The 26237-nt window shown below is 33.3% G+C and overlaps 1 protein-coding gene across 7 annotated transcripts in view; it reads left to right on the top strand.

Moving 5' to 3' along the window:
- The window catches only part of LOC106868485 (enhancer of mRNA-decapping protein 4), a 55129-nt gene that overhangs the window by 4018 nt on the left and 24874 nt on the right, over positions 1 to 26237 (top strand). For 4 of the 7 annotated variants that reach the window (XM_089356018.1, XM_089355999.1, XM_089356010.1 and 1 more), the window contains 13 exons: positions 3754 to 3799; positions 8209 to 8268; positions 8602 to 8713; positions 9536 to 9641; positions 12180 to 12366; positions 13148 to 13301; positions 16897 to 17111; positions 17742 to 17825; positions 22360 to 22455; positions 22625 to 22730; positions 24041 to 24215; positions 24980 to 25076; positions 25199 to 25293. In XM_089356018.1, the coding sequence (XP_089212144.1) occupies positions 3754 to 3799; positions 8209 to 8268; positions 8602 to 8713; positions 9536 to 9641; positions 12180 to 12366; positions 13148 to 13301; positions 16897 to 17111; positions 17742 to 17825; positions 22360 to 22455; positions 22625 to 22730; positions 24041 to 24215; positions 24980 to 25076; positions 25199 to 25293 (1533 nt within the window). Of the gene's footprint in view, positions 1 to 3753; positions 3800 to 8208; positions 8269 to 8601; positions 8714 to 9535; positions 9642 to 12179; positions 12367 to 13147; positions 13302 to 16896; positions 17112 to 17723; positions 17826 to 22359; positions 22456 to 22624; positions 22731 to 24040; positions 24216 to 24979; positions 25077 to 25198; positions 25294 to 26237 lie in introns of all 7 variants that reach the window. The other 3 variants (XM_014913781.3, XM_014913782.3, XM_014913779.3) reach the window with 1 other exon arrangement.

Here is a 26237-nt window from a genome sequence, read left to right as displayed (position 1 = left end):
ATTGTTCAGATTTTTTTGTATTGAAATGTTATGGTTTATTTTGGAATATATAGAAAGAAGAGAAATCCTATCTTATCCTAAGTGTTGTGCTGACCAAAATTTTTAGCCATTAATAATATTGTCATTCTCAATTGGTACTTTGTAAGCAGTAGATGCACTGAATTACTGATGAGTATTTTGTTAGCTTGCCTTTAGCTCATATTCTCCCAAGTGTATCTTCAGATCACTGCATAGAAATGGAAGATGTCAGTGGAATCTCTTGCAGTCTTAAATTTTACAGTTCGTGTTTTTGGTGTAGTTCAAATGTCCTTTTAATCTCATATACATTGTTGTCATTAGGAAGGGCATCCAGTTGTAGAAACCATGCCAAAATAGAAATGGAGCCTGGGCAACTCTTTAGCTGCTCAGCTCCTATCAACCTGTCCAACCTGTGCATGCATGGAAAACTGATGATGATGGTGGTGTGTGTGTGTGTGTATATATATAATTGTTTGTTTTTATGTTTAGTTATAATAACATTTCATTAATCTGATGGGTCACTCTATACTTCTGTAGAGTACAAATTTATTATATATATATATATATATATATATATATATATATATATATATATATATATATATATATATATATTAGCTGACGTACCCGGTAATTCCCAGGAAAGCGGGGCTTATCCCTTGGTTCCGTTCTCATAATTGTTTTGCTAATCCAATAACAACAATACAAAGTATATAGCCCTTAAAACAGTTTTTGTGCATTTACAGTGAATACTGAACTGTTTTACACAGTATCTTGTTTTTAGGAATTCCCAGTGAGTTATGAATACCCAAATTGTGAAGTCAGTTATATAATAACATGAAATTAGTTACCTGATAGTAAGAATTCAAATAAAGTAACCTCGAAAAGGGCTTTAAAGATTTCCCAGAGTATATAGAACATAGGAGGAACTACTAATAAGGTATGTATACTAAAATTGTGAAGCATGTTATGTAATAACAGGCTAATCAGATATGAGATAATAATTCAAAGTAAATAACTCTGAAAAGGGCTTTTGTGTGTTCCCAGAAAATATTACCCTCAGGGGCGCTAGTGTTGGTATAGTTGTGAATAAGTCACTAATCGAAATAAGTGGATCTATTGTTTAGGAAAATACTATTTACTTGTTGTAAATTGTGAAAATAACTCTAACAGTTCAAATATTAAGAAATAAGCATTCTCAATTTGATTTATACCAAATAATTTAGGGAAATGAATGGGTTATTTCTCTTGGCTATATATAAGGATCTCTTCCAGGGGCGAATGAGATATTTCCCTTGGTTTTTAAAATAAAATATATTAGTTGTATATAAGGATCCCTTCCAGGTGCCCTATTATCGATTTTGTTTCAACAATCTTGAGTATGCCATGAGGTTTCCAGACATGAGTTCTACTCACATGTCAAGTTTCATCAAAATCGATAAAACGATGTAGGAGGAGTTAGCTAGCAATTCCACAAACACACCCACAGACAGAATTTCCCACACTGAAATTTATAGAAAAACAAATACGGAGGTAGGTGTATGAACACTATTATAATTCCACTAGTAACCTTTTGTGAAGTTGTATTCATTTGTTTGAATGCATACTGTTAAATAGCACAACCACTTTTTTTAAAAAGCTATATGGACGTTGTTTATTGTGATGTTCACATCATCATCATCATCATATGTCAATTTTCCATGCTGGCATGGGTTGGAAAGTTTATCATGGTCTGAGTTGGTTCTTATTTGGAGTTTCAGCCCTCTTAGCGATGGTTAGGGTACTGTTTCATTTGTGCATTTTATTTTGGCATGCTTACTACGATACTGGATGTATTTCTTTGTGGCACCATTACAGTGAAGTTGTCTTGCATCCTGCTAGATAGAAGAGGTTCTTCACTGTTCTACATTCTCACCATTTGTTCTGGGTAACATGGTTATTGAAATAAATAGAAGGGAGGACAATTGCAGAAATGTTAATATGCTTTTAGCGTAATGAAATTTTAATTACAAAGAGATATAAATGATAGTGTGGCTGTTTATATGCAGCATGTTGTAGCCTTTGTTTTCCTTGCTTGTGCACAAGGGTAGGACTTGGGTTAGTCACTTGTGTTCAGTATATACATATATATATATATTATATATATATATATATATATATATATATATATATATATATATATATATATATATCTCATAGATGCTATTCATAGAGAACAATTTTGTAAGTAAAGAAAATGTATTTTATATAAGTGAAATTCTTTTTAGAATAAACGCTAAGGTAAATATTGTGTTGCATCAAATTGGTATACCACAAGATACATCTGGGTGAGCTGTAGATATCTAATTTGAGGCTTTAGAAAATTCATACTCATGCTTGAACAGCTCCAGAACTATGTTATTCATAACTTAAGCACAAGTATGATTAATAAAACAAGGTAGTCAATAGTTTTCTGTATTTTTTTTGAAAATTTTACCCTTTAAAGAATATTTTCCATGTAAAGTGCTACTAATATTTTTACTTAATTTTTATGTTCCAAAAAGATTGAGAACCACTGGTTTAAAAAATAATTTTGTGTGCTAGGATAACAAAGAATCAGTGAAGTTATATCTCTGCATACTGAATCTCATAGAAATAAGTGGATTAGCAATATGCTGTACTGCAAACCTTTCTCAGCCTATATCACATGCAAACCATGTAAAGTAATAAATGTTATTCCAAAGATTCTTTAGCAATGAATGTGAAAAATATTTCATTTGGTTATCAAAGTTGGTTCATTTATGAGTTTCAGAAAACTCAATATTTCAAGCTTGATTACAGGTGTTTTTTTTTAATTTATGTTTGTGTTGGTGGAATGGTATAGTTTCATGCAACTGTGGAGTTTGAACAAATCTTGAGGACAACACTTGGTCTTTAGAAATACATTAAGCTTAAGCTGGAATCTTCACCTCACAGCCATTCTTTTTCTTTTATTTTATTTTTTCAGTCATTTGACTGCGGCCATGCTGGAGCACCACCTTTAGTTGGACAAATCGACCCCAGGACTTTGTAAGCCTAGTACTTATTCTATCGGTCTCTTTTGCCGAACCGCTAAGTTACGGGGACGTAAACCCACTAACATCGGTTGTCAAACACATACATATGTATACGATGGACTTCTTTCAGTTTCCATCTACCAAATCCACTCATAAGGCTTTGGTTGGCCCGAGGCTGTAGTAGAAGACACTTGCCCAAGGTGTCATGTAGTGGGACTGAACCTGGAACCATGTGGTTGGTAAGCAAGCTTCCTACCACACAGCCACTCCTATGCCATATTGAATTTAAATGCTGAAATTGTTGGTTTCAAACATAAATATTAAAATATTTACTTAACATCAAATCCCAAATCCAAAAGTATTAGATTAAACAGTCATCCTGAGCAGACTTGATTGGTGTGTTTGCTAATAATTGATAAATTGTCTTGATACAGGTTATACTTTTCATAAGGTTGTAGTTTTTCAAACTGCTGATCTCCTCTTTAGAACATATATTTGCAATATTTATAACTACACTGTTTTGGTCCCTGTCATCAAGTGTTTTATTTCCAGATATGTACACACATTCAGATTGATTTGTATCCATAAAATATCTTGATCTAAGGGATATAAATATGTAGTTTTAAATGCATAAATTAATTACAAATTATTTTTTTTGTTACTTCCTCCTGGCTTTTTATTCATTTTCTTAATTTTTCAGGATCTGTTTGCAATCATAATGGTGGAGCAAATATTGGAGGAGCTAAGTATGTTAACAATTTTATTGTTGTTTGTGTCTTAGAGAATATAACAAATAATTCATCCTTAACCCTTTTGATACCAACCCAGCTGAAACTGCCTCTGGCTCTGTAGTACAAATGTCTTGTTTTCATAAGTTTTGAATTAAAATCTTCCACCAAACTTTAGTCACAATTTATGTACCTAACACTAGCATAATGATAACTAAGTTATTTTACTAAATTCTTTGTTATATTCAAAATTAATTGAAAGAAACATAGAGCATCTAAACAGAAATATGGTAACAAAAAGGTGAAGCTGATTTTGAACTTGCACTGATTCTTTCTACAACTAATTTAATCAAATTGTCTTAATTTTCTGTTTCGAGAGTTTTAATCATACAATGTAGATATGAAATATCTAGGGTTGTCTAAATGTTAACATAATGAATTTCTAAAAATATTAGTGTGTTAATTTTAAGAGAGCTAGAATTTTTTAGTTAAAAAAAAAAACCCAAAAAAAACCCCCAGCTTTTACAAAAGTTTAGCCAGCACATTTGTAATAAATTTCATATCTTTGAATGTAATTTTGTGGATATTTTTTTATCCCTTTAGCATTCAAACAGACCATATCAGGCCCAGATATTCTACCTGTTTTATGTTCAAAACACTTGATTGGGCATTGCACCAATTGTAATTTGCTGTTCCAAGAGTTTTAAAAACTACAATTTGAAATACTAAGTAAACCATAAAACTCATTGGCTGTGAGTTAATATTCACTTTCAGTGAATATGTCTTGTTCATTTTCACTGAAAGTAAATTGTTGTGCATTTGAGCAGAACTCTTAATTCTTCATACCCCAGATCATCTGTCTGTTGAGAGTATGTGCCTGATCATCTTGGAATGTTGTTTTATTCATTTGCTTAACATAATGAATTCAAATCTAGATCCTAACCTTAACCTCCTCCAAAACATGGGAAACATTTACATTTATTACAATATGATTTAGGATTAAAATTAATATTTCCTAAATAACAATGTTTGCTAGTATGCATTGAGATTAGGTGTTTAAAATTTCATAATGGTCATATATTGTTTCTTCTGTTGCAACTACACTTCTTTTGTTTTTCCCCCACCTCAAATCCTATACTAAACACTTTGTTCTTCTTTCCCCAAACTCCTTTCAACCCACATTTTTCTTAATCCTCATCAAGATTAGAAGTTTAATAAAGCAGATTTAGGTATTATGTTATATAGATTGTTATTTAGCTCCAATTCATCCTTCATTTAGCAATACCTTACATGGTACTGGAAGATGTAAAGGATAACTATATTGTTATTCTCTTTGTATGCATTTTAATATATTCATTACATCAGTGGTGTATAGAGATTTTTGTCACAGGGTATACTGCTGTGCTAATCCGACTATTCTTTTCTACTCTAGGCATAAGGCCCAAAATGTTTGGGGAAAAAGGGTGTGATCTTTTCTACTTTAGGCACAAAGCCTGAAGTATGAGTACAGAAACAGATTTTTTCTTCTTGGATACAATGATTTGAATCTGACTTTGTTTCTGTGTGTGTATTAGATTTGAAAGCAAATCATGACCAGATTATGTTCGTGATACTGTATGAACAGAATTATTTATAATTAAAATTTACCAACTTGGGTAGGTATGCATCATGTACCTATGACAAAGGATGAAGCTCCTTCCCAAGTTGTATAGACTCATAAGGGCTGTTTCCTGGTTTCTGTGGTATGTATATTTCTCACTGGACAGGATTCCAGTCTGTTGTAGGATAACTTATTTTTGCCAGCTGGGTGGACTGGAGTAACATGAAATGAAGTGTTTTGCTCAATCACAAGTCCAACATTGTAACCACTAAATCATGTGCCTCCATCACTTACTAGCACACCCAAAATATATACTCTTGCATTATATAGTCATTATTATCATTTATTGAGTACATTGAATTTATTAAGTCTATTTTTATTTTTAGAAATTATAATATTAGACATTTCATTTTTAAAATTCATTAGTTATAAAAGGAACATTATGCAATCAATTAAAAAAATTGACATGTTTTGCTACTATGCAGCATCATATTTTGTACATACGCATCATACACTCTGATCTTCATTGAGAGAGAGAATCCTTTTTTCCAACAGTGGTAATAGCTTTCTAAACTTTGTCCATCTCATCTTTCTTTTGGTTAACTATACTTTTAGAACATCCTCTTCCCCTGTTAAGTCCTCTTAGTAACAAGATCTGACCATTTGAAAGAATTTATATTATGTGTTCTCATGTTAACTACTCCTGTGCATCTATTATATATGAAGCCCTGTTTCTTTGTTGGCCTTCTTGTGCTCTCAGAACACCCACTTCCCTTACGAATCAGTGTGTTGAAGTAACAGAAGCTATCGACTTCTAAGGAGCTTTCCTGGTATAAGGAATATATTTCATGGATGCTTCTACTGCTAACTACTCCTGGGCATCTGCTACATATGAAGTCTTCCTTTGTTGACTTGCTTGTGTTACTACTACACTTCATGTGCAGCCACAATTTATGTTGTTTACAGCAGTGCTTCATCAACTATCTGATGTGGCTTACTGGCAGTTTTTTTCCCAATGTGCCAGGGACTGGTAATATTTCTTAGTAATATTAATTTATACTGGAAACAATATATATAATCATCATCATCATCGTTTAACGTCAGTTTTCCATGGTGACATGGGTTGGACGGTTTGACTGAGGTCTGGATAGCTAGCGGTTGCACCAGGCTCCAATTTGATCTGGCAGTGTTTCTACAGCTGGATGCCCTTCCTAATGCCAACCACTCTGAGAGTGTAGTGGGTGCATTTTACGTGCTACCAGCACAAGAGCCAGTCAGATGGGCCTGGCATCAATCAACGTTCGGATGGTGCTTTTTATGTGCCACCGGTACAGGGGCTAGTCAGCGAGTACTGGCATCGGCCACATTTGGATGGTGCTTTTTACGTGCCATCAGGACAGGAGCCAGTCAGGGGGCACTGGCCACAGCTATGACATAATATATAATATATAATAAAAGTTGACATTTTGTTATCTTATATTTATTTTGTAAACAATAATACAATATTGCATAAGCATTTTATAATGTTTCTGTCTTTTCTGGAAACAAATCGCGTACTGGCAGCTGACTTATTGAGTATTGTCACCTCTCTGATACAGTAAAGCCTTATTTTCTTTCTTGCTAACTAAAACTTTTGTCATTTCTATGTTTATTTTCAGGCCTTTTGATTCTAGGTTTTGGTGTCACATTTGAAATTTCTTTAATTCTTTGGCTGACTCAGATATGAAGCCTAGGTCATCAGCTGATAGTTTTTCCAATTGCTTGTCTTAAATCCCTCTGTTATGGCCTAGAGAACAATAATGAAAAAAGAGTTGAGAACTGAATTCTGGATACCTATGTGTACACTGAGTTCCTTTAACTCTTACTTTTCTAAAAGTTTATCTTAATGTCATTTTCATGGCTCTTATGCCGTTTCATTTAGTCTCATTCTGTCACCACAAAACTACAGAGCAAGGTATTCTATAAAGGCTTTCTCTAGGATAACAAATACTAGATGTATTGGTTTGATCTTAGGCAAGAACTTGCATACTTATCTCACTTGGAAAAGGATATTGTGGGTACCCTTCCACTTGCTTCTAACTAGGGTATCTCTTGCTCTTGTAGTAGTCAATGATACTATTATACCAGTGATTGTGAATGACACCTCCCTGTATTAGTTTGTCAGATATTTTCAGCATCATAGTGATTGTTTTTAATGGTCCACTTGCTTGTTCCTTCCTTTGCATTCTTAATTGTTCTTTCAACTGTGTAGTTACCAACTTCATTAGCAAGTCTCTCAGTATGGTTTATTTGAGACAGTTTATCTTTCTTCCATATATTCTTCTCATTCAGCAACCTTTCATGGTAATATTTCCATTACTCTTAGAATCAGTGAAGGCAAGTGAGGCATCATAATTCCATAAATATTTTTCCCCAACAATATCTGGATTTGCTTTGATACACTGCTTTATATTCAAGAACACCTTGCATCTCTGGTTCTCTCATCACAGAACATCGGCATACTACTTTTAATGTTTCTCTTTACTATCTATAACTTCTCTTCCATGTAACTGATATTGTTCTTTGCTTTCTTTTTCAATCTTTCCATTCTTTCATGGCTCTAACTGCTGTACCATTCCACCACCATGCCTCATCCGGCTGGAACCTTGTGGGATCCACAATTCCAGTTTGTGGTTTACAGCAATTTCTTTCAAACTTCTAGTTCAGTTACTCATTGGTTCAAAACATTTTGTTAAATATAATTTTATCAGTTTATTAGTGATAATCTTGCATGTATATTTATAATACATATTTTATTATAATTGCAATTGTTTTTTTTATTATTTAGCCATTTAGCACAACCTGCTGCCATTTTTGGTTACCGAAGTTCTAATAACACTCAGAGAATGTAAGCACAACTTTATGAACTTCTATTATATAAATTTTTTCAATTCATGAATACTTTAGTCTGAAAAGAAATGCCAAGTTATAGCTCAATATACAGATTGACATTTGGGTGCATGAATATTATATTAAATACAAACATGTAGGAAAAAAAACATGAAGTTTAATCTTTTGGTACAGTGAAATTATTGTTATTTAAAGTATTTATTCAAATAAAGATATTTGTGTGATGTTAAATGTATATTGTTTAGAATCTAAAGTGATGGAGTTTATATCTTGACTTATATCAAAATAATACAGCCTGAAGAATCATTGAATGTTGACTTTGCTATTACAGAATTCTTGAGGGAAATGATCGTGCTAATACCTTCAGTGTCAAGAGTAAAGAAGTGGAGGTTATTACTAGCAGATTGAGTAGCAATCCAGAAAACCAAGCTGGGAGCAACAAGGTAATTCCTTTTGTATGACTTGTAAAAAATGAATTTATTCTTTTATATTGGAACAAATTTTAAGAATTGTATCTTTTGAGTGCAAATCTATTGTGATAGTAGTTGGTTTTATAAACTATTTTTATGTTGCGTGTAATAATAGAGAGTACAGTATTCATTTCAAGAACTAAAGTGTTTTTTTACTTTTTCATTTAAAAACAAATGGAATTAATAAATTCCTCTTTCAATTGGTTCTTCTTAAGCTTTTTAATTTGTATATGAAGCCATTTGAATCCAGTAAATTGTGTTTAATGTTATAAAGACATTTTACCTGTTCTAGTTAAAATTCTATTCCAAATTTGGTATTTACTTAATAGATTTCTTTTACCATAATTTTTTAAATGACTAAAATGATTTGATAGCCTTTAATGAAAGACTGTCAAATTATTGTTAAAGTTTTTAGGTTTACTTGAACATGAATAATATTTGAATATTTTACCAAAACTTAATTTTTTGTAAATTTATTTGTTGTTACTTGTCCATTCTGATCACTTAAAATGTAGCCAGTTTAATCAGTTTGCCAAGTTGATTGTATTTTATCAGTTCTAAATGCCATAATTTGAACTTAAGTGAACATCTTAGATTAACAGGCTAAGATATTACTCTCATTTAAATTGAATTTACATTGTGAACTGAGGACAATATGTAATGAGGGAAAAAAAGTAAAACCTGATTTCTTATATATAAAATTGATGAAAATAACTGAATAGGAATTTTAAGCATTTAGAAACTTACTTCACATTAAATACTTTTTTCTTTTTTCTTTATTTTTATAATTTTTAGGTGAAAACAACAACAGTTGTGAAATTTGAGTGGGAAGCTCGGAAATATTTAGGCAACCTTGTTGCTGTTCACAGAAATGGTGTGTTTGTTGCTTATTGCCTTCGAGGTGAGGGTCTTCTTTGTTTCAAATATGAAGTGTACTCTTATGAATGTTGGGGCTTCAGCACTAATAGTGGTATATCTGTTTCAAAACATTTTACAAGTTCAGTTTGAGCAAGGGTATTGAAAAACTGGTTCTAGCACCTAAATGGCTAAAAGTAGAGGAGAAAAAACAAAATAGACAGGCTTTTTAAATGATTAAAATATAAATTACCTGTAGTGAGAGAGACTGATAGAGTTTAGAAATAAGCAAAGTATAATTTTTAGAGCAGTGCTGGATTGGATGCTTAATAAAACAAATCTAGTGAGTATTGAACTTCTATTCTTCAGTAATAGCATCCAAAACTGATGTATACTTCAAATTATTTGGGGTCCATTCAAACCACCTGCGTTATATGTGGGGACGTGGTATAGCGAGACGCCTTATAAAGAGAGAGCACTGTAGGAAGAAAATAGAGTGCTAGAGAATGTAAAGGAAGGGAGCCATAGTGGGAGTGTGATTAGAAAAGAATGTAATGTGTGTTTGTGTATGAGAGAGAATGGTTACATGATGGTTGTTGGTGAGGGAATTGAAACATGGTTAAGAGACAAGTACATAATGGTTCATAAGATATTGAATAGAAAACATAACCAAGAGGGTGTTATAGGTGAAACAATGAGAGTGCTCTGTGCAAGAGAGAGTAATAAAAGATAGAATGAACGACAGCTACTTGGTGGCTTGGTGATGAAAGAGGGAGTAATGAAAGCAGAAGTGAGTGATAGGTGTCAGTGAATGATCTACTTGAGGTGATAAAGGTGGAAACGAGAGAGAAAGAATAATGGATAGCAATAGAGATAAATCAGGGTAATGGGTTAGGATTGAAGATTGAATACATTGTCATCTGTCATGCAAGCAGCAGGATAGGAGAGATGGTGTTATTGGTGAATGAGACCCAAATGTAGATATTAAGCATCCCATCTGCCATCGTTGCTTTGATTTTTGTTTGATTTTCAAAGAAGTTTGTGTGGATTGGCTTGTCTTCTCCAGCACAAAAGATCTTTAGCCTTTTGACATCTGCTTTTGCTATTTCTTCTCATTCCTTTCTTCATTTCCCTTTTCCAAAAGTTTTCTCCATTTGGAGTACTTGACACATTTTTACACAGCTGACATCCAATATACACATGGCATGCTCATGTCACCACAGTCTTCTCTCTTTCAGACTATATCTGGTTTGTCTCATATCCAGTTTTTCTCAGTTTATTTATTATGCTCTATTGCTCATGTACACTAACATTACATCATAGCATACCTTTGCTTTATTTTTTTCTTTTGCATATTTTGTATGTCCATGTTTTGCTACCATACAGCAGCAGATTTCATAAACAAGTTTCTTACAGATTTCTCTTTGCTCTGAATGTGAAACCCTTTGTTCCAGCAGGGGTAATTGTTCTCTGAACTTTTCTATCCTGTTCTTATTCTGGCAACTATACTTTGGGGAGCATACACTTTTACTACTATTTAGGCTACCTAATAACTGAAGCTATCAATTTTAGGGAGCCTTGTGGGCTTGGAGGACTAGAATAAAACAGAAGTGAGCTGAGAACTCAGTTTTAATTGAGTCATTCCTGATTGCTAAATTCCTTGCTCAACTCATAACTCTCACCTTGCCTACAACATCTCTCTACTTGACTTGCATGATTATCACAAGCTATTTATCTACACCGAATTTTCTTAGAGTCTACCAGATTATAGTGTAAAACCTTTTCAAAGGCTTTATCCTGGTTTATTAATATTAAGTAGTGTGTCTCTTAGCTAACTTGTCTCATTAAGAAGAGCTGTCAGTGGTACTCTTTCCTGGCATAAATCTGATCTGTATCTTGGCTAGGTTAATTCTCTTTCTAATCAGTTATGCTAACTCAATAGCTTTCATAATCTGGTCCATCAATTTGATACTTTTGTTATTGCTCTTTTGTTTCTCCTTTGTTTTTGTAGCAATTGACAATGATGTAAGTATGTCAACCATTAGATACACTTCACTGTACTACCTGATTGACTATGTGATTGACCTATCTCATCAGTTATTTTCAGCATCTCAGCAACTATCTCTTCATTGCTCAGCTGCCTTCTCTTAGTTGGCTGCACTTGAGGTAGGCCCTCCTTCTCCCATGTAATTTCATTCAACCTCTTATGGTAGCATATGGTTTTTGACATCAGTGAAGGCAAATGCACTGCTATCACCATGTACACACTACTATTTCTATATAATTGCTGGAACTTATTTTATTGAGGGATGAAAGCCAAGTTGTTTTTAGTAATGGTTCTGAAATTAATAACTCTGATGTTGTTCTAACATGAATTGTAATACTCCTCTGTTCATTTAAGTGATGACTACGATTCTAACAATTGATTGTGTGGCACAATCTTTTGAAAAAATCTATATTGTTGTGATTAACCTTCTACTTTCATTTTTATGTAAATAAAAAAAAAAAAAACCATTTTATATGTTAATGCCTAATCATGTTTTTTTTTATATTGAAAATAGAAGCACTTTTTATATGTATACAGGTAAATCTGGTGCTAATGTACGCATACTTAATCGGAAAACTGCTGACAGGACATTATTAAAAGATTTCTGTGGACGTGTGACTGACTTGGCTTTTGCTTTCACTGATAAGATATTGCTTGCAGCTATTGATGAAATGGGAAACCTTTATATACATCAAATTACTGGAGCCTCAGAGGGCAAAATTCAGTATCCTTTTGAAACCTGTTTACTTGTTTGGTTGTAATGATTGCATTAATATGAAGCCTTTTATTGTATGAAAAACAAAGAGAATTCTGGAGTTGGGCTTTCTCAATGTTTTAATATGTAAATGGAAACTTTAGGTTCTATCGAGACACAAAGTTGAGAATAAGGGAGATAATAGCATTTATGATAATAAAAATTCCTCAATATTTATTGCCCTTGAATTTTTATGAACTCAGGCGTTTTCAAAGTTTAAATGATTTAAAATTTAGTGATATTTCACCATTAAAATAACACGTTAAACAAGATATTCCACATCTCAAGTTACTCTCGATTATAATCTATTGCTTTCAAAACATCTTGACACTACCATGATGACACTTTTTCTTTTAAGATATCTTTTTTTTCCCAAGTGTATCCTGAGGATATTGAGAAATATTAATAGTTATCATTTATGTATAGAAATCTTTTTTTTTAATTAAATATGTTAATTTGGGAACAGTTTGATATGTACTGCCCTCTATGTAACTTCAGCATGTAGTTTCAAATGTTTAGATAGAAATAGGTATCACCGATGTTAATGACGATTTTCGTTTTTTTTATTTTTTATTTTTCAAGAAGAATCTCATCTATAGTTCTGAAACTATAAGGAGCCATTTTTTTTTGTTGTAAAAAGGTATAATTATTATTCAGTCAATTTGTTGTCACTTTAATTCCTTTTCCCATGATACTAAGTGGGTGAAAGGCTTGTTAACAATTGAATACATTTCCCTTAAACTGTGTTTAGATCAAAATTATTGCTGAACATTGTCTCTTACAATGATAATCAGTCTGAATTTCACAGAGTCTTCTGGTGTCCATACATTCCTGATGAATCTGAAGATGATACTTCTCAGGATAATTCTTTTTCTAAGATGCTTCTTATCACTCATGGAGAAAAGGTTAAGAAATATTATTTTACTACATCCAGCATTATTTTAACTAATTTAAAATTTTTGTTCTTAAATGTTAAATATGTAATTTTATTTTTGAAATTAAAAAGGAAGTACTATTTACGATTTGAGCAACTGGACTTTTAAAAAAAATTTTTGTGGTCTGGAGGAAGAGGCTGCATTGAGTCTTCACAGGTCCTCTGAGATAATTGAAATTAATGCAGTTAATGTTTTTGAAAATTTACAAATCAATGACTGTAGATGAAATGTGTAGGCAGTGAATTCCAGAGAGCAGTGTTCTGTGGTGGAAAGAGGAAAGATTGAGTGTTTAGTGTGGGACCTGAGATTGATAAGGGTGCACATGATAAAGGTGAGGAGTGTTTGAGTGGAGGTGGTATGAGCCAGCTCTGAAGAGCATGTACCATTCAGGTAAAAAAGGAAAAGACCGAGAGGGGTCAGCATGTCTGTGTGTCAGAAGTTACTAGGATTGTGATTACATATCTATTAGTTGAGCGATCTTTCTTTAGAAGTGGTATTTGTGTGTACCATCTCATGTATCAAAGTAGCATGCTATTGTGGATCCCATTGGAGTTTTCTTGAGAGGTAGTAGTTTTTATGGGCTAATGTATTTTCAGTCTTCTGAAGAGGGAGGGTAGTTTTTGTAATGCAGTATTGGCTATATTAGGGATGATATTTTGCCAGAAAAGATATTTGGTGGTAATGAGTTCTAATTTTTGTAACTAGCAGAGATACCCCACATTGCTTGGGATTAAAATGGCATAGCTTGTATATATATTACAGTTTTGTTGAAACAGGTGATACGGGGAAAGTGAAGCATTGAAAATATAACATTCTTTTCTAATTTATGTAGATCAGCTGAACTCAGAGGGATATTTCTCTGGCAGGCTTTGCTTTTCCTTCCTGCAGTTATTTTTTTGGAAGAATAACCTGCCCTCAACTGAGTTGCAACATCTGCTCGGAACTGCAGATGGTCGCACCGCTTGCGAACCCCTCCTGATTTGGTATATAATGTGAATGCATTTACAATGCTCATGTTTACTATATACCAAACCAGGTATCGCCACCATTTATTTACCCGGTCTACCAACCAAATAATAACTCATCATCTGGTTCAGCCGATCCACACTGCCCATGTACTGGTTATAATCAAAGTTCAAAAACAGGGTGCCATTTTCATCTACACGTGGTTGTGCACTGATAGATAGAAAATTTATCTGCCTCTTATCTATGTGGTTGCTAGCAGATTTCCTTTCTGCCATTGAATTATTTTACCACTTTTAAAAAAAATTTTGCTTTTTTTATATCCAACAACAGCCCTTTTCTACTAGCAATTACTGTAGCACACTTTACATTGCCACAGTTTCTAAATCCACCGCAAGTTTGACCGAACTAAAAAATTGGTCAAAAAATAATATACGGCCCTGGTTATGGTATGGAAGCGATAAAATCCAGACCACATCGTACCCTAGGCCATGCTGACTAACATTATTGTCTCTTTTTCCTGTATAAAAGCTAAATCCACAGCAGTACCCAGTATTTGCCTCACAAATTTTCCAAACTTTGATCCCTTATTTCGTGGGCTTTCCTGGCATATACTGTCGGAAGCGTACACTTCCTTTATACCCCACCATGCCCTCATTGACAGATACGTATCTCTCAGGGTTGTAAAATGTTTTATATGCATTTTGAATGTAGTCGATGAGGGGTCTTATTTTAAATAAGGGGTCAAAGTTTGGTTCTCCACGTACTGGAGTACTGCTAGTGTCTCTCACATGTAAAGACTGGTTCAGTTTCACAAATCGTATTTGGGTCATAATACTGGAAACATGCTGATCACCAAAAGGTCCGTGATTGCTCCAGTAATTTGTAATTCTGTCTAATACCCATAATAATATTTATGGCAAAAAGTGCCTGTATTTTATCTACGGTTGTGGGAAGCCACAAGCTATCTTTTTTTCCAGCTTGTTTACATTCTGCATAACGGTTTGTTTCCGCAGTGATTGCTTCAAATGAGCATGCTGGAAAAAATAAGAAGGAAAAGTCTAATGGTTTCGCTTCCTGAGAAAGAGGATGGGTAGACCCTGTCTCCTCAGAAAAATTGTTAATAAAAACATTAAAAATATTTTTACTCCATTCTGATGTAAAATCATCCTCGCTGTTGATGTTGCTGTCGCTGCTTTCAGTTTCTTCAGAATTGCTGCATTTGTTTTCGGATACAGAAATATCTGATTCATTTTCGTCCACCATGTGCTTTTGTACCTCATTCATTCTTTTCCTCGATATCTCCATATCTTCCGTTGAAAAGCCTTCAAATTCGGAATCACTGCTTGATAGCATGAAACTCCTTTCTATTTTCAAAGTTGAAAAAAATGAACGCTGAAAAAATGTGGAAAAAAAATCTTCTAAAATTCACTGAGTTCAAATCTCACGCTAAACAATGTTGGATACAATAACTCAACTGTTTACAAAGTGGAATCTTGTGTTTTAACGAATGTACAAATGAGATTTGGGTTCAAATTTACATTTAAATAACGATGGGTACTCTTGGCCAGCTATGGCTGGGTTGGTCTTACGAACCAAAAACTTTTTGGGCCGGCTACTGCCGGGTTAGTAACGAAAGGGTTAATAACATATCTAACGTGGAAATACATACACTCATCGACACTCATACACTTACATATACTCACAGACACATACTCATATACAAAATGTGACATCATGGTTGAGCTGTTTGGAAATGCATAGGGAACAGTCAGACAAAGAATGCTTGTTAGTTGCCACATATGTATACGTATGTGTAGCTGTGTGTGTGTTCAACATATCTAATGCAGAAACACTCACACACATACACACTCATACAAAATGTGATTTGATTGTTGTCATGGTATAAAATGTCCTGTAGTATAGTTGACTATAGAAAGATTATCTCTATATACTGTTTTAAACAAAATGAAAAAAAATTACATGTTGACACTTGTGGGGTGTAAAATTTGATATGATTTGATCGAGCCATTTGAGAATGCATAGGGAACAGACAGGGAGACAAGAAGTTTTATATATATATAGGTATGCTTGAAGGGTTTTAGTTTTGTATTGTTCATATTTAGGACGGATGGAATGTGATAATGTTTTCTTGGTGTGTGCAGTGATTGTGTCTTTGTGCTTTGGAAGGAGACAAACTATAATTCGTGTGGATGTGGTTTTGAGGTGCCTTGGCTGCATTTTGTTGATGCTTGAGTGTGGAAGATTGGTGGAGAATGAACAGTTGTATTATTTGTGTAAAAGAGTGGAGTTTGTTGGTGATGATGGCAAGCTTATAATTGATGTCTATAAGGAAGAAGGTGAAGGAGAAAAATGAATCTTAGTGGTACAGCTTAATTGATAGGTTGTTCAGAGAGAGGCATCCTTCAGCACAATCTGTGGTGATGTAAGAGATGAGTAAAACCCAAGCCAAATTCATGCATGTAACTTCTATAATTTACTGATCATGATTCAATTATGAACATTAAACTTCAGTTTTGTTAAATTGAAGTAGAAGAGTAGATTTAAAATTTTTTATCTAAATTGTTTGTCTTTCCTTTAGGCTGAAATATGGAATGTAGACATGGTATGCCAAAAATATGGCACAGATAGTGTAATATCTAACGAAGTAACTTGTGGTGTGCTGCGAATCAACAGTCATACAAAGCCTATTGCAGATGCAGCATTTTCACCTGATGGATCAGCACTTGCTACAGCCAGTATGGATGGCATGGTTAAATTTTTCCAGATCACCATGAATGAAGGTCCATCTCCCAGGTAAGAATTATTAATGTTTTCTTTTTATCTAGGATAATTATCTATTTATGAAAAGGTAAAATGTATTAAGTTATTGTTTGTAACTTGTATAATTCAGATCTGCCGAATAGAGCAGCTACATTGACTCAGTTAATATAGTGTTAGAAAGCTGTAATAAATTTTTATTTAGTAACCTGTTTAGTGGAGGTTTGCTTAACACTGGAAAATTGGGTCTGGCATTGTTTTTGTTGATTGTTCTAATTTCTTGAAACGATTAGCTATTCAATACCCTTCAATGAATGTTTAGTATATGTTATTAAACATCTTCAACAACATTTATCATCAGATGTCTCAAAGAAATATTAAATTTTTATGCGCTTAGAATATAACATACTCTTAGTTCAGATATATTGTTGATATACCAAGTTTTCTTTGAATGCTATTTAAATATGTTCACTTTTAAAAAAAAATTCAATTTAATTTTGTATTATAATTATTTGTTCAAAAAATTTGAGTAATATTTTTAGTACTCATTGTAGGTGTCTCTTACTAACAAACATTGGTTTAGTGACTCAGTTGAATATGTTAAATTTTGGTGTTATAAAGTTATATATGTTTTAAACATGAAACTAGTAATTCCTGTAATTTCAGAAGACTCCATGAGTGGTCACCTCATGGAGGACAGCCCCTTTCTTGTCTTTTCTTCCTTGATGATCACCAGAACCCTCATCCTGAGTGAGTATACAATCTTTCTATTTCTTTTAGATTCTTATGATTATTGTTAGCAATAAAGACTGATCAGCATTCGCACTGTAAACCCTAAAGCTTATTTTCCCTTATTCTGTCAGGCTTTTAGAATTATAAGTTGTATATTCTCCATGTTCCTGGAAGAACACCTCTCTTGGATAAAAACTGTCTTGTGCTTCACTTTTATTATCTATACTATATATAAAACAGAGATGTGTGTGTAATCGCTTTTCACGTGAAATCGACTTCACCAAATGCTTTCATACTTGTGATGCATGAATAATTTGACCTCAGATAAATGTTAGGCTCTTCATTTGACTTTTTAAAATTAAAAATAAATAATATTGCTTTATATTTAAGATTCACTTCTTTAAAAAGCTTCCTCAATGTCAACTTCCGGTATTGACGTAACAATGGCAAAAAGCTTCACTCTCTATTTTATGTGTTCGTGTGTATGAGAGAGAGAGAGTAAATACTACATACACACCGCTCTCTCACTCTGTCTCACACATACACACGCACACACACACACACACCCCTTGACTCACTCACACTCTGTCAATTACAAACACACACATACATAAATGTATACAAACATATTTACAAAGACAAACGTGTGTATGCGCGTGCGTGCGTGTTTGTAAGAGAGAGAGTGTGAGTGAGTCAAGGGCTCTGTTGTCATATGCATACATCCAAAGAGGTATGTATATTTATGCATGAACGTATACATGACAACAAACCTCTCTCTCTCACTCACACTCTGTCTCTTACAAACACACACATACATAAATGTATACAAACATATTTACAAAGACACACGTGTGTATGCGCACGCGCATGCGTGCGTGCGTGGGGGGTTCCACAATCGCCATTTATTTCAATTACTCTTGTGAGGATATTCACGTAAATCATTTTTTTCATTTAATCCCCATTTTAATTTTCGTAAAAGTTTCCAAGTACCAATGAGGCTTTTTGGCACATCTTCAATTTTCCCCATTCATGAGAGGCGACCAGCCATCATTCATCTGAGAGTCCATCTACAGAATGTCCTCAAATTTCTATACAGCATATTTTGCCTTTTTTTCTTCAAGTATATAAGCAACAATTTCACTCCTGAGCAACGCTGGGTGCCTCTGCTACTATTCCTATAAAGCTCTAGTAAATACTGATTAATACTATTTAAGCAGCTGTAATATAATTTACCTTGCTTGAGATATATAATTTTTTATGCAATACCAATTAGTGTAAAAAAGATGTACACAACAAATAAATAGTAAAGTGAAGCAAAAATAGAGCAGGATATCATATGGTAATATACATAAGTTTATGTATTGCTTATCCTATTTTGAACAATTTTGAAACGTTTTCCATATTACCTGACTGTTACTATTTTACCCTTACAGCTAGGAACTCTAAAGGGAAATGTTTATTTAAAAGATGTTTGCTGGTCCTGAAAGTTCAATGATTTTGTGTGTGTGTGCGTGTGAAAAACATACACATACACTCACAATTTACAAAAGAGCTACTAATAGTTTCATGCTTTAGAGATATAATAATTTGGCTGATTTATATAGCATGCCATGTATCTTTAAAGCATAAAACTATTAATAGCTCTTTTGTGTATATTAAACATTTATCTATCACTGGATGGAGTACTTTTCTTTATCCATCATACCCATAACAGAGCTGTAAACTAATATATATATATACATACATATATATACATACATACATATATATATTTATATATATATATATATATATATATATATATATATATATATATATATATATATATATATATATATAATCAAAATAAGCAACAGGATATCAATTAGTAATGCAGTACAACCATTTCAAGCGGCTCCATTTAACTGAACAATGCAATCATTTCATCAGTTTAAATCCAGTGTTATCGTCAGCTGCCCAAATAAATGGAATTTCAACACATAGGACACATTAATATAATTTTTCTTAAATATTTTAACAGAGTAAGAAGATGGAAGAAATTCATGTTGTTGAAAACCTGTCCTGCTTCTTAAAATTTCATTTATTTGTGCAGCTGAAGATAGCACTGCATTTAAATTCACGTGATGATTACATTGTTCAATTAAATTGAGCCTCTTGAAATGGTCATAATGCATTACTACTTGATATGCTTATTTTAATTTTATTCACCTTAGTTCTAGGAAATTTAATAGTATTTTAGAATGTCTAATGGAATTAAAAATTATTTTTATGCATTTGTGTAAATTCAAATTAATAAATATTATTTTACAGAATAATAGAATTAAAATTTCTTTGATTAAAACCCTTTCTAACATGGAAGTATTCAAAGACCATTTGAGGCACATAATGCTTTATGATTACAAGAAAGGAAGCTCTGCAGCCAAAGCCATCCGAAACACACTCAGTTTATGGGAAAGAATGCTTGAATGAAAGAGCTTGCAGAAGATGGTTTGCAAAATTCAGAAGTGGAGATTTCATCCTTGAAGATGAAGATCGAACAGGACATCGAGTTGATTTTGTTGATAAGCTCTCTGAGGCGTTACTTGAAGAAAACCCTGCATTATCAGTTGAAGAATTGGCAATAAAGCTTAGTTCAAACCATACAACCGTTCATCGTCCTCTTCAACAACTTGGAAAGGTTTCTAAACTTGGAAAATGGGTGCCTCATGAATTGTCTGAAAGCAACCGCAAATCCTGAGTTGACATCTACTCTTCTCTCCATTTTCGCGAACTCATTTCACCCTTTTTGGATAGACTTGTGACTAGTGAAGAAAAATGGATCTTCTATTGAAATGTTAAACGTCGTAAACAGTGGCTTGGTAAAAAGGAAAAAGCTCAACCACAACCGAGAAAGGAACTTCATGGGAAAAAGGTTCTTCTCTCTATCTGGTGGGATTGCAAAGGAGTAATTCACTTTGAATTGTTACCACCTAATGCAACAATCAATGCTCAAGTGTACTGTCAGCAATAAGAGCATTTGAATCAAGCTTTGAAGGAAAAAAGACCTGCTTTAGTGAATTGAAAAGGAGTGATGTTTTATCAGGACAATGCGCGACCCCACACTGCAAAGATCACATCATAGAAGATCAAAGAGCTTGGTTGGGAGAAAATTCGTCATCCACCTTATTCTCCCAACCTTGCTCCTTCAGACTACCATTTGTTTCATAGTTTACAGAATCATTTGGAGGACATAACTTTTGCAAGCCAAGAAGAGGTCGAAACTGACATTTCAGAGTTCTTTGCTTTGAAACCAAAAGAGTTTTACATTGATGGAATTAAAAAAGCTTGTAAATAGATGGAAGGAAGTCATAGATAATCAGGGAAAGTACATTGATTAAATTTCAATTAAATATAACATTTGATCATGATCACTTGTTTTCTTTATTCAAAATTCGGACAGAACTTATGGGATGACCTGATATATATGTGTATATATCATTGTATATACATATATATATATATATATATATATATATATATATATATATATGTATATATGTATATGATTATATATATATATATATATATTTCATATGTGTATTTCATGTGCAAGATTCTTGATGTGGATACGTGTGTTGAAAGAAATACAATTAAACCTTGGGAGAGGCTTTATGCCGGTAGTAAACACACGCACTGGTTCATTCCTTTATTAATTTATAAACAATATTTAGTTTTTTTTGTTAAATCATTTCATTGCACTCTTGCAATCTCTTCAGGAACTTGTCTTTCCACTTCCATTTATTTTGAATGTATGATTTGGCGTTGTTTTGAAATTGTTCGGTATGAGTATGTGAGTGTGTGCAAGCTCGTATGTGTGCACGCACTTATGTGTTCGTGCTTATATGTGTAGAAGAGACTTGCATTGTGTGCAAATATAGTCCTGGTATCAACTGTGTGTGTGTGTATTTGTATGCTTGTGTTTGTCCCCCACCATCACTTCATAATCGATGTTAGTGTGTTTGTGTTCCCGTAACTTAGCGGTTTGGGAAAAGAGACCAATAGAATAAGTACTAGGCTTACAAGAAATAAGTCCTGTGGTTGATTTGTTTGACTAAAGGCTGTGCTCTAGCATGACTGCAGTCAACTGATTGAAACAAGTAAAAGAATATGTATATATATATATATATATATATATATATATATATATATATATATGGTATTGCATTGATTGCTCCTGTTGTTAACATACTTAAGTTTAATTTCATTTTCACTAGTTCAGAATTATCTGGTTGTGGTAAATCAGCAAAATTTTGTCTGACCCATGCAATCATAGAAAGGTGGACGTTAATGATAATATGATGTACTCATTACACAATCACACAGATTTGCAATCAACTTCCATCTATCAAATTTTAGTCAAAAGGCAGTGGTTCACATCAGGCTGGTAGAATTAGCTGATTTTTGGTGTTGTACATAGAGATTGAAACTGGAACTATGTGGGTAATTTGGCTTGTATATATAAATGTGTGTGTGTGTACTAACCATTCATAATGTTTCTTTTCTATTTAATCAGTGTCTCTTTTTGGAAGTATGCTGTTACAGGAGGTAATTACAATCAGGAATTGAAAGTATGGAGTTGTGTCTCCTGGACCTGTTTACAAACAATTAGGTATATAGCCTTTATAATCTGGTCTTTTATTATAATTTATTTTTTGTTCCTTAGCCCATGTTTACTTCATTTTCTACATAATTAGTTTGCATTTTTCCAACTGTATGTTGTATTCTATTTCCAGCTGAATTCGTGATTTTTCCTGTATTTTAATATCTTTCATTGACAGGTTCTTAGATCCGCCATCACATCTTGAGACCAAAACTGAGCTTTGCATGAAAGTTGCATTAGATTTAAGTGCACGATATTTAGTTTTAACAGATTTCCGACGCAAAGTAAGTTAATTTTTTTTTTAAACCTTTTAAATGTTTATTTTTCCCTTCTCTATTTTTACCATTGTCTCTGTTTTCATTGATGTATTGTTCCTTTAGTTGATATTTAAAAAAAAAAAACAGTTTTGTCATACACCAATTTCTTGAATGCATTACAATTCCTCTATGTTCAACACTAAGTTTATAAACTTAGTCATACTGTATCCACTAAGCTTTCAACACTCTCAGTCATATATACCAAATTTATTCATTGTTTTCAATGATTGATCAGTACTCATCATCTTTATCATGATTATTATTTCTCTACCACAACGTCTCTGCATTTTTTGTGGTCTTTGTCATCTCATCTCTTTAGTGGATTTCAGTTTTAAGATCAATTGTCACTACCTCTTCCATTTCTTTCTCGGTTTTCTCTTCCAAAGATTTCTTGTTTTGGACTATTCTTCTCCATACACATCATGTCTGTACCAATGACGTTTTCTGTCTTGCACACTGCATTTGATTCCTTTTCCCAATTTTTCTGTCAGGTCGTGCTTTGCACACTAACATTACCTATCCATTGGAGCATTGCTTGCATCATTTCTTTCCAGCTTTTGTACTCCTTTGCATTTGATGTCCATGTTTCACCCCCATTCAGCATCATACTTCATGCACAGGTACCATACAATCTAATCTTCACTTGGAGACTTCCATTGTTGCCATTGAGGTAACTCCCTGAACTTTTTCCAATCCAGTTTTATTCTGGCTACTTCAGGCCATTTAGGTTACAAGCTATCAATAACTTCTAGGAAACTTTTTGATCATTTGTATGACTTTATTTCATGGGTGTTCTTATTGCTAATTATTACTGTGCATCTGCTACATGATAAAGTCTATTTTTTTTGCCTGTCAACCTGCTTTGTGCATCAAAAGTTTACACTTGGAAGATGGTATAGAGTCCCTACTTAATCCTTCTCTGCATTGAACAAGGCCATCTCCTAGATGGCAGTAGAATCCTATCTGCTTTTTTGTTCCTGTTAACTAAAACTTTTGAATTTTACTATGTTTACTTTGAGACATCTTGATTCTAGGCTTTTATTTCATGTTTGGAATTTCTCCTCTAATTCTTCAATAGCTTCAGCTAATTTTCTTTGAGAAGAATGATAATTGTGTATTTTAAGTGTTAACTTTTGACATGTATCAACTGGAGTTTGTATGGCTAATAATTTGTGGTTTAGAGGTCATGCTTTATAAATGAAAGCTATATAGGAAAGCTTTTTATGTAAATATTTTAATATTCTTCAACATATTGTTGTTTGATATTTTCTTCATAGGTTCTGTACATTTTGAACTTGCACCAAGACCACAAAGCTGAAACAGTTTATATATCATCAATTTCTGAATTCCTACTTGCCCGACCATGTCTTAGTTTTGCTATACTTGATGCCCGTTCTGAAAAATTCCGCCAGTCTCTTGAAGATGACACATTTCTCGAAGAATTGACTACTGGTAGAGTTTTCTTCCTATCAACTTTTACTAAATTACTTGACTATTTTTTTCATTTTGTGTAAATTTTATTTCTATTTGTGTGTGTCTGCATTTATTTTTCCATGCTAGTTGGGGATGGCTTTCGCAAATTTAAACTTGTGTATACTATTGAAACAGTTGTCTTTGAGTTTTTTGGATATGGACCTGGGCATGTGGCTAAGAATTACACTTTGTAAAAATATCTAATAATTAAATTTGATAGATGATATCATTTGATATATATAATGTTTATATTTCAGTGCAGGGTGAAATGTAGAACATTTAAACAAAAATACCATCTGGTATTCATGTCTCACAGAGTCAGCTGTCTTTGTGCTAATGTTCACTTTGCATTTAGCATCTTTCAAGAAAGCTGAAATATGTACCAAAGAAGTACTGGGGTTGATATATTCAACTAAAAACCCTTGAAGGTGGTGTTGTAATCCAATGACTGAAATATTTAAATAAATAAATTACAGACTAGCTAATTGTTTAACTCTGAAGTAAGACTTACAAACCTGGTGAACTGTTACTATCAAATTAACTGAAGCAACCAGTGTTTCCTATAGACATGAAGCTGTAATTTAGCTATGTATATAGTTAGTAAATTATATTAATGCCATAAATGTTACTGCCTTGATGGAACTAAAATATCTAAATAGCTTCTTTTGATTATAAAATATATTATTAGAAAGCGTCTAAAGAAATGCATTTTCAAATTAAATATTTGTGTTCTTAAATTGAAGGAGAAATTGAGCAGGATAATTCTAAGAAACTTTTTGAGGATGAAGATAGTACAATAGTTGATGGTGTTCTTGTTGAGCTGTATGCTGTTCATAGCACGTAAGTAGTAATTAACAATTAACTTGTGTGGAAAATAGTGATTGCTTAATTTAGAAAAATATTGTCCTCATATTTCAAAATATATTCATTTCTACATCTTGCTAATATCTTTTTTTTTACAGAATATTGCAAGAGCTTAATATTCGATTCAAAACTGAAGTTGCTCAATCTGACAGTGAAGTTCAGGCTGTTGGTTCTAAATCACAAGATGAGATAGGTAAGTGTGATGAGAAATTAATACTGGTATTAAGTAGTTTGAATGTCTGTCCGTGGTTAAAACCTAAATGTTTAAGAGTTGAGGGTTGGCAACAGGAAGGGCATCTAATTAGAAAAAATTCAATAAACTCTTTGACTCCTGGTGAAGTGGATGTTGAAATGACGATGATGAATATTTTGTTAACTTTGAGTTTAAAATCATCTACTAGCCTGGAATCATCATCATTTAGCATCTATTTTCCATACTGGCATGGGTTAGATAGTTTGACTGGAGATGGTAAGCCAGAGAGCTGCACCAGGCTTCAGTTGTCTGTTTTGACTTGGTTTCTATGGCTGGATGCCCTTCCTAATGCCAACCACTTTATTGAGTCTATTGGGAGGCTTTTACGTGTCACCAGCATGAGTGTCCCTTACATGTTACTGGTACAGTTGCTTTTTACGTGTCACTGACACTGGTCATCACCACGATTTCACTTAGCTTGACATGTCTTCTCAAGCACAGCAAATTGCCAGATGCCTTGGTCACTTGTCATTACCTCTGTGAGACTCTTCAACCAAAAATCATATTTCACTACCTTGTCCTACGTCTTCCTGGGTTTACTTTTTCCACAGGTTCCTTCCACAATAGGTAATGGGAAAAAAACCTCACAATAATGTACTCTCTTTAGAATGTTCTGATGCTGTCAAGACCTGCAATAATTTAGTCACATTGTGATGTCTTCAACAGGTGAAAGAAATCAAGTTAGTTTTTTTGACTGATCTTCTTGGTAATAGTCTTGATTAATCTTCTTATTAGTATTTTTGATTGTGACTACTCAAACCTGAAATCAAGGAGGAACTTGTATATTTGCGAGGCTGATTAAAAGCATGTTATAGCACTAAGCTTTACTTATGAATACTCAGCATTACAAAATCTAATCTCTTATGATGGCCTTGCTCATGCTT

This window comes from Octopus bimaculoides, chromosome 1 (genome assembly GCF_046866305.1).
Source record: "Octopus bimaculoides isolate indiv1 chromosome 1, ASM4686630v1, whole genome shotgun sequence".
NCBI classification, from domain to species: domain Eukaryota; kingdom Metazoa; phylum Mollusca; class Cephalopoda; order Octopoda; family Octopodidae; genus Octopus; species Octopus bimaculoides.
Note: the sequence above shows the minus strand (reverse complement) of the source record. Positions and strands in the feature narration are given on the sequence as shown.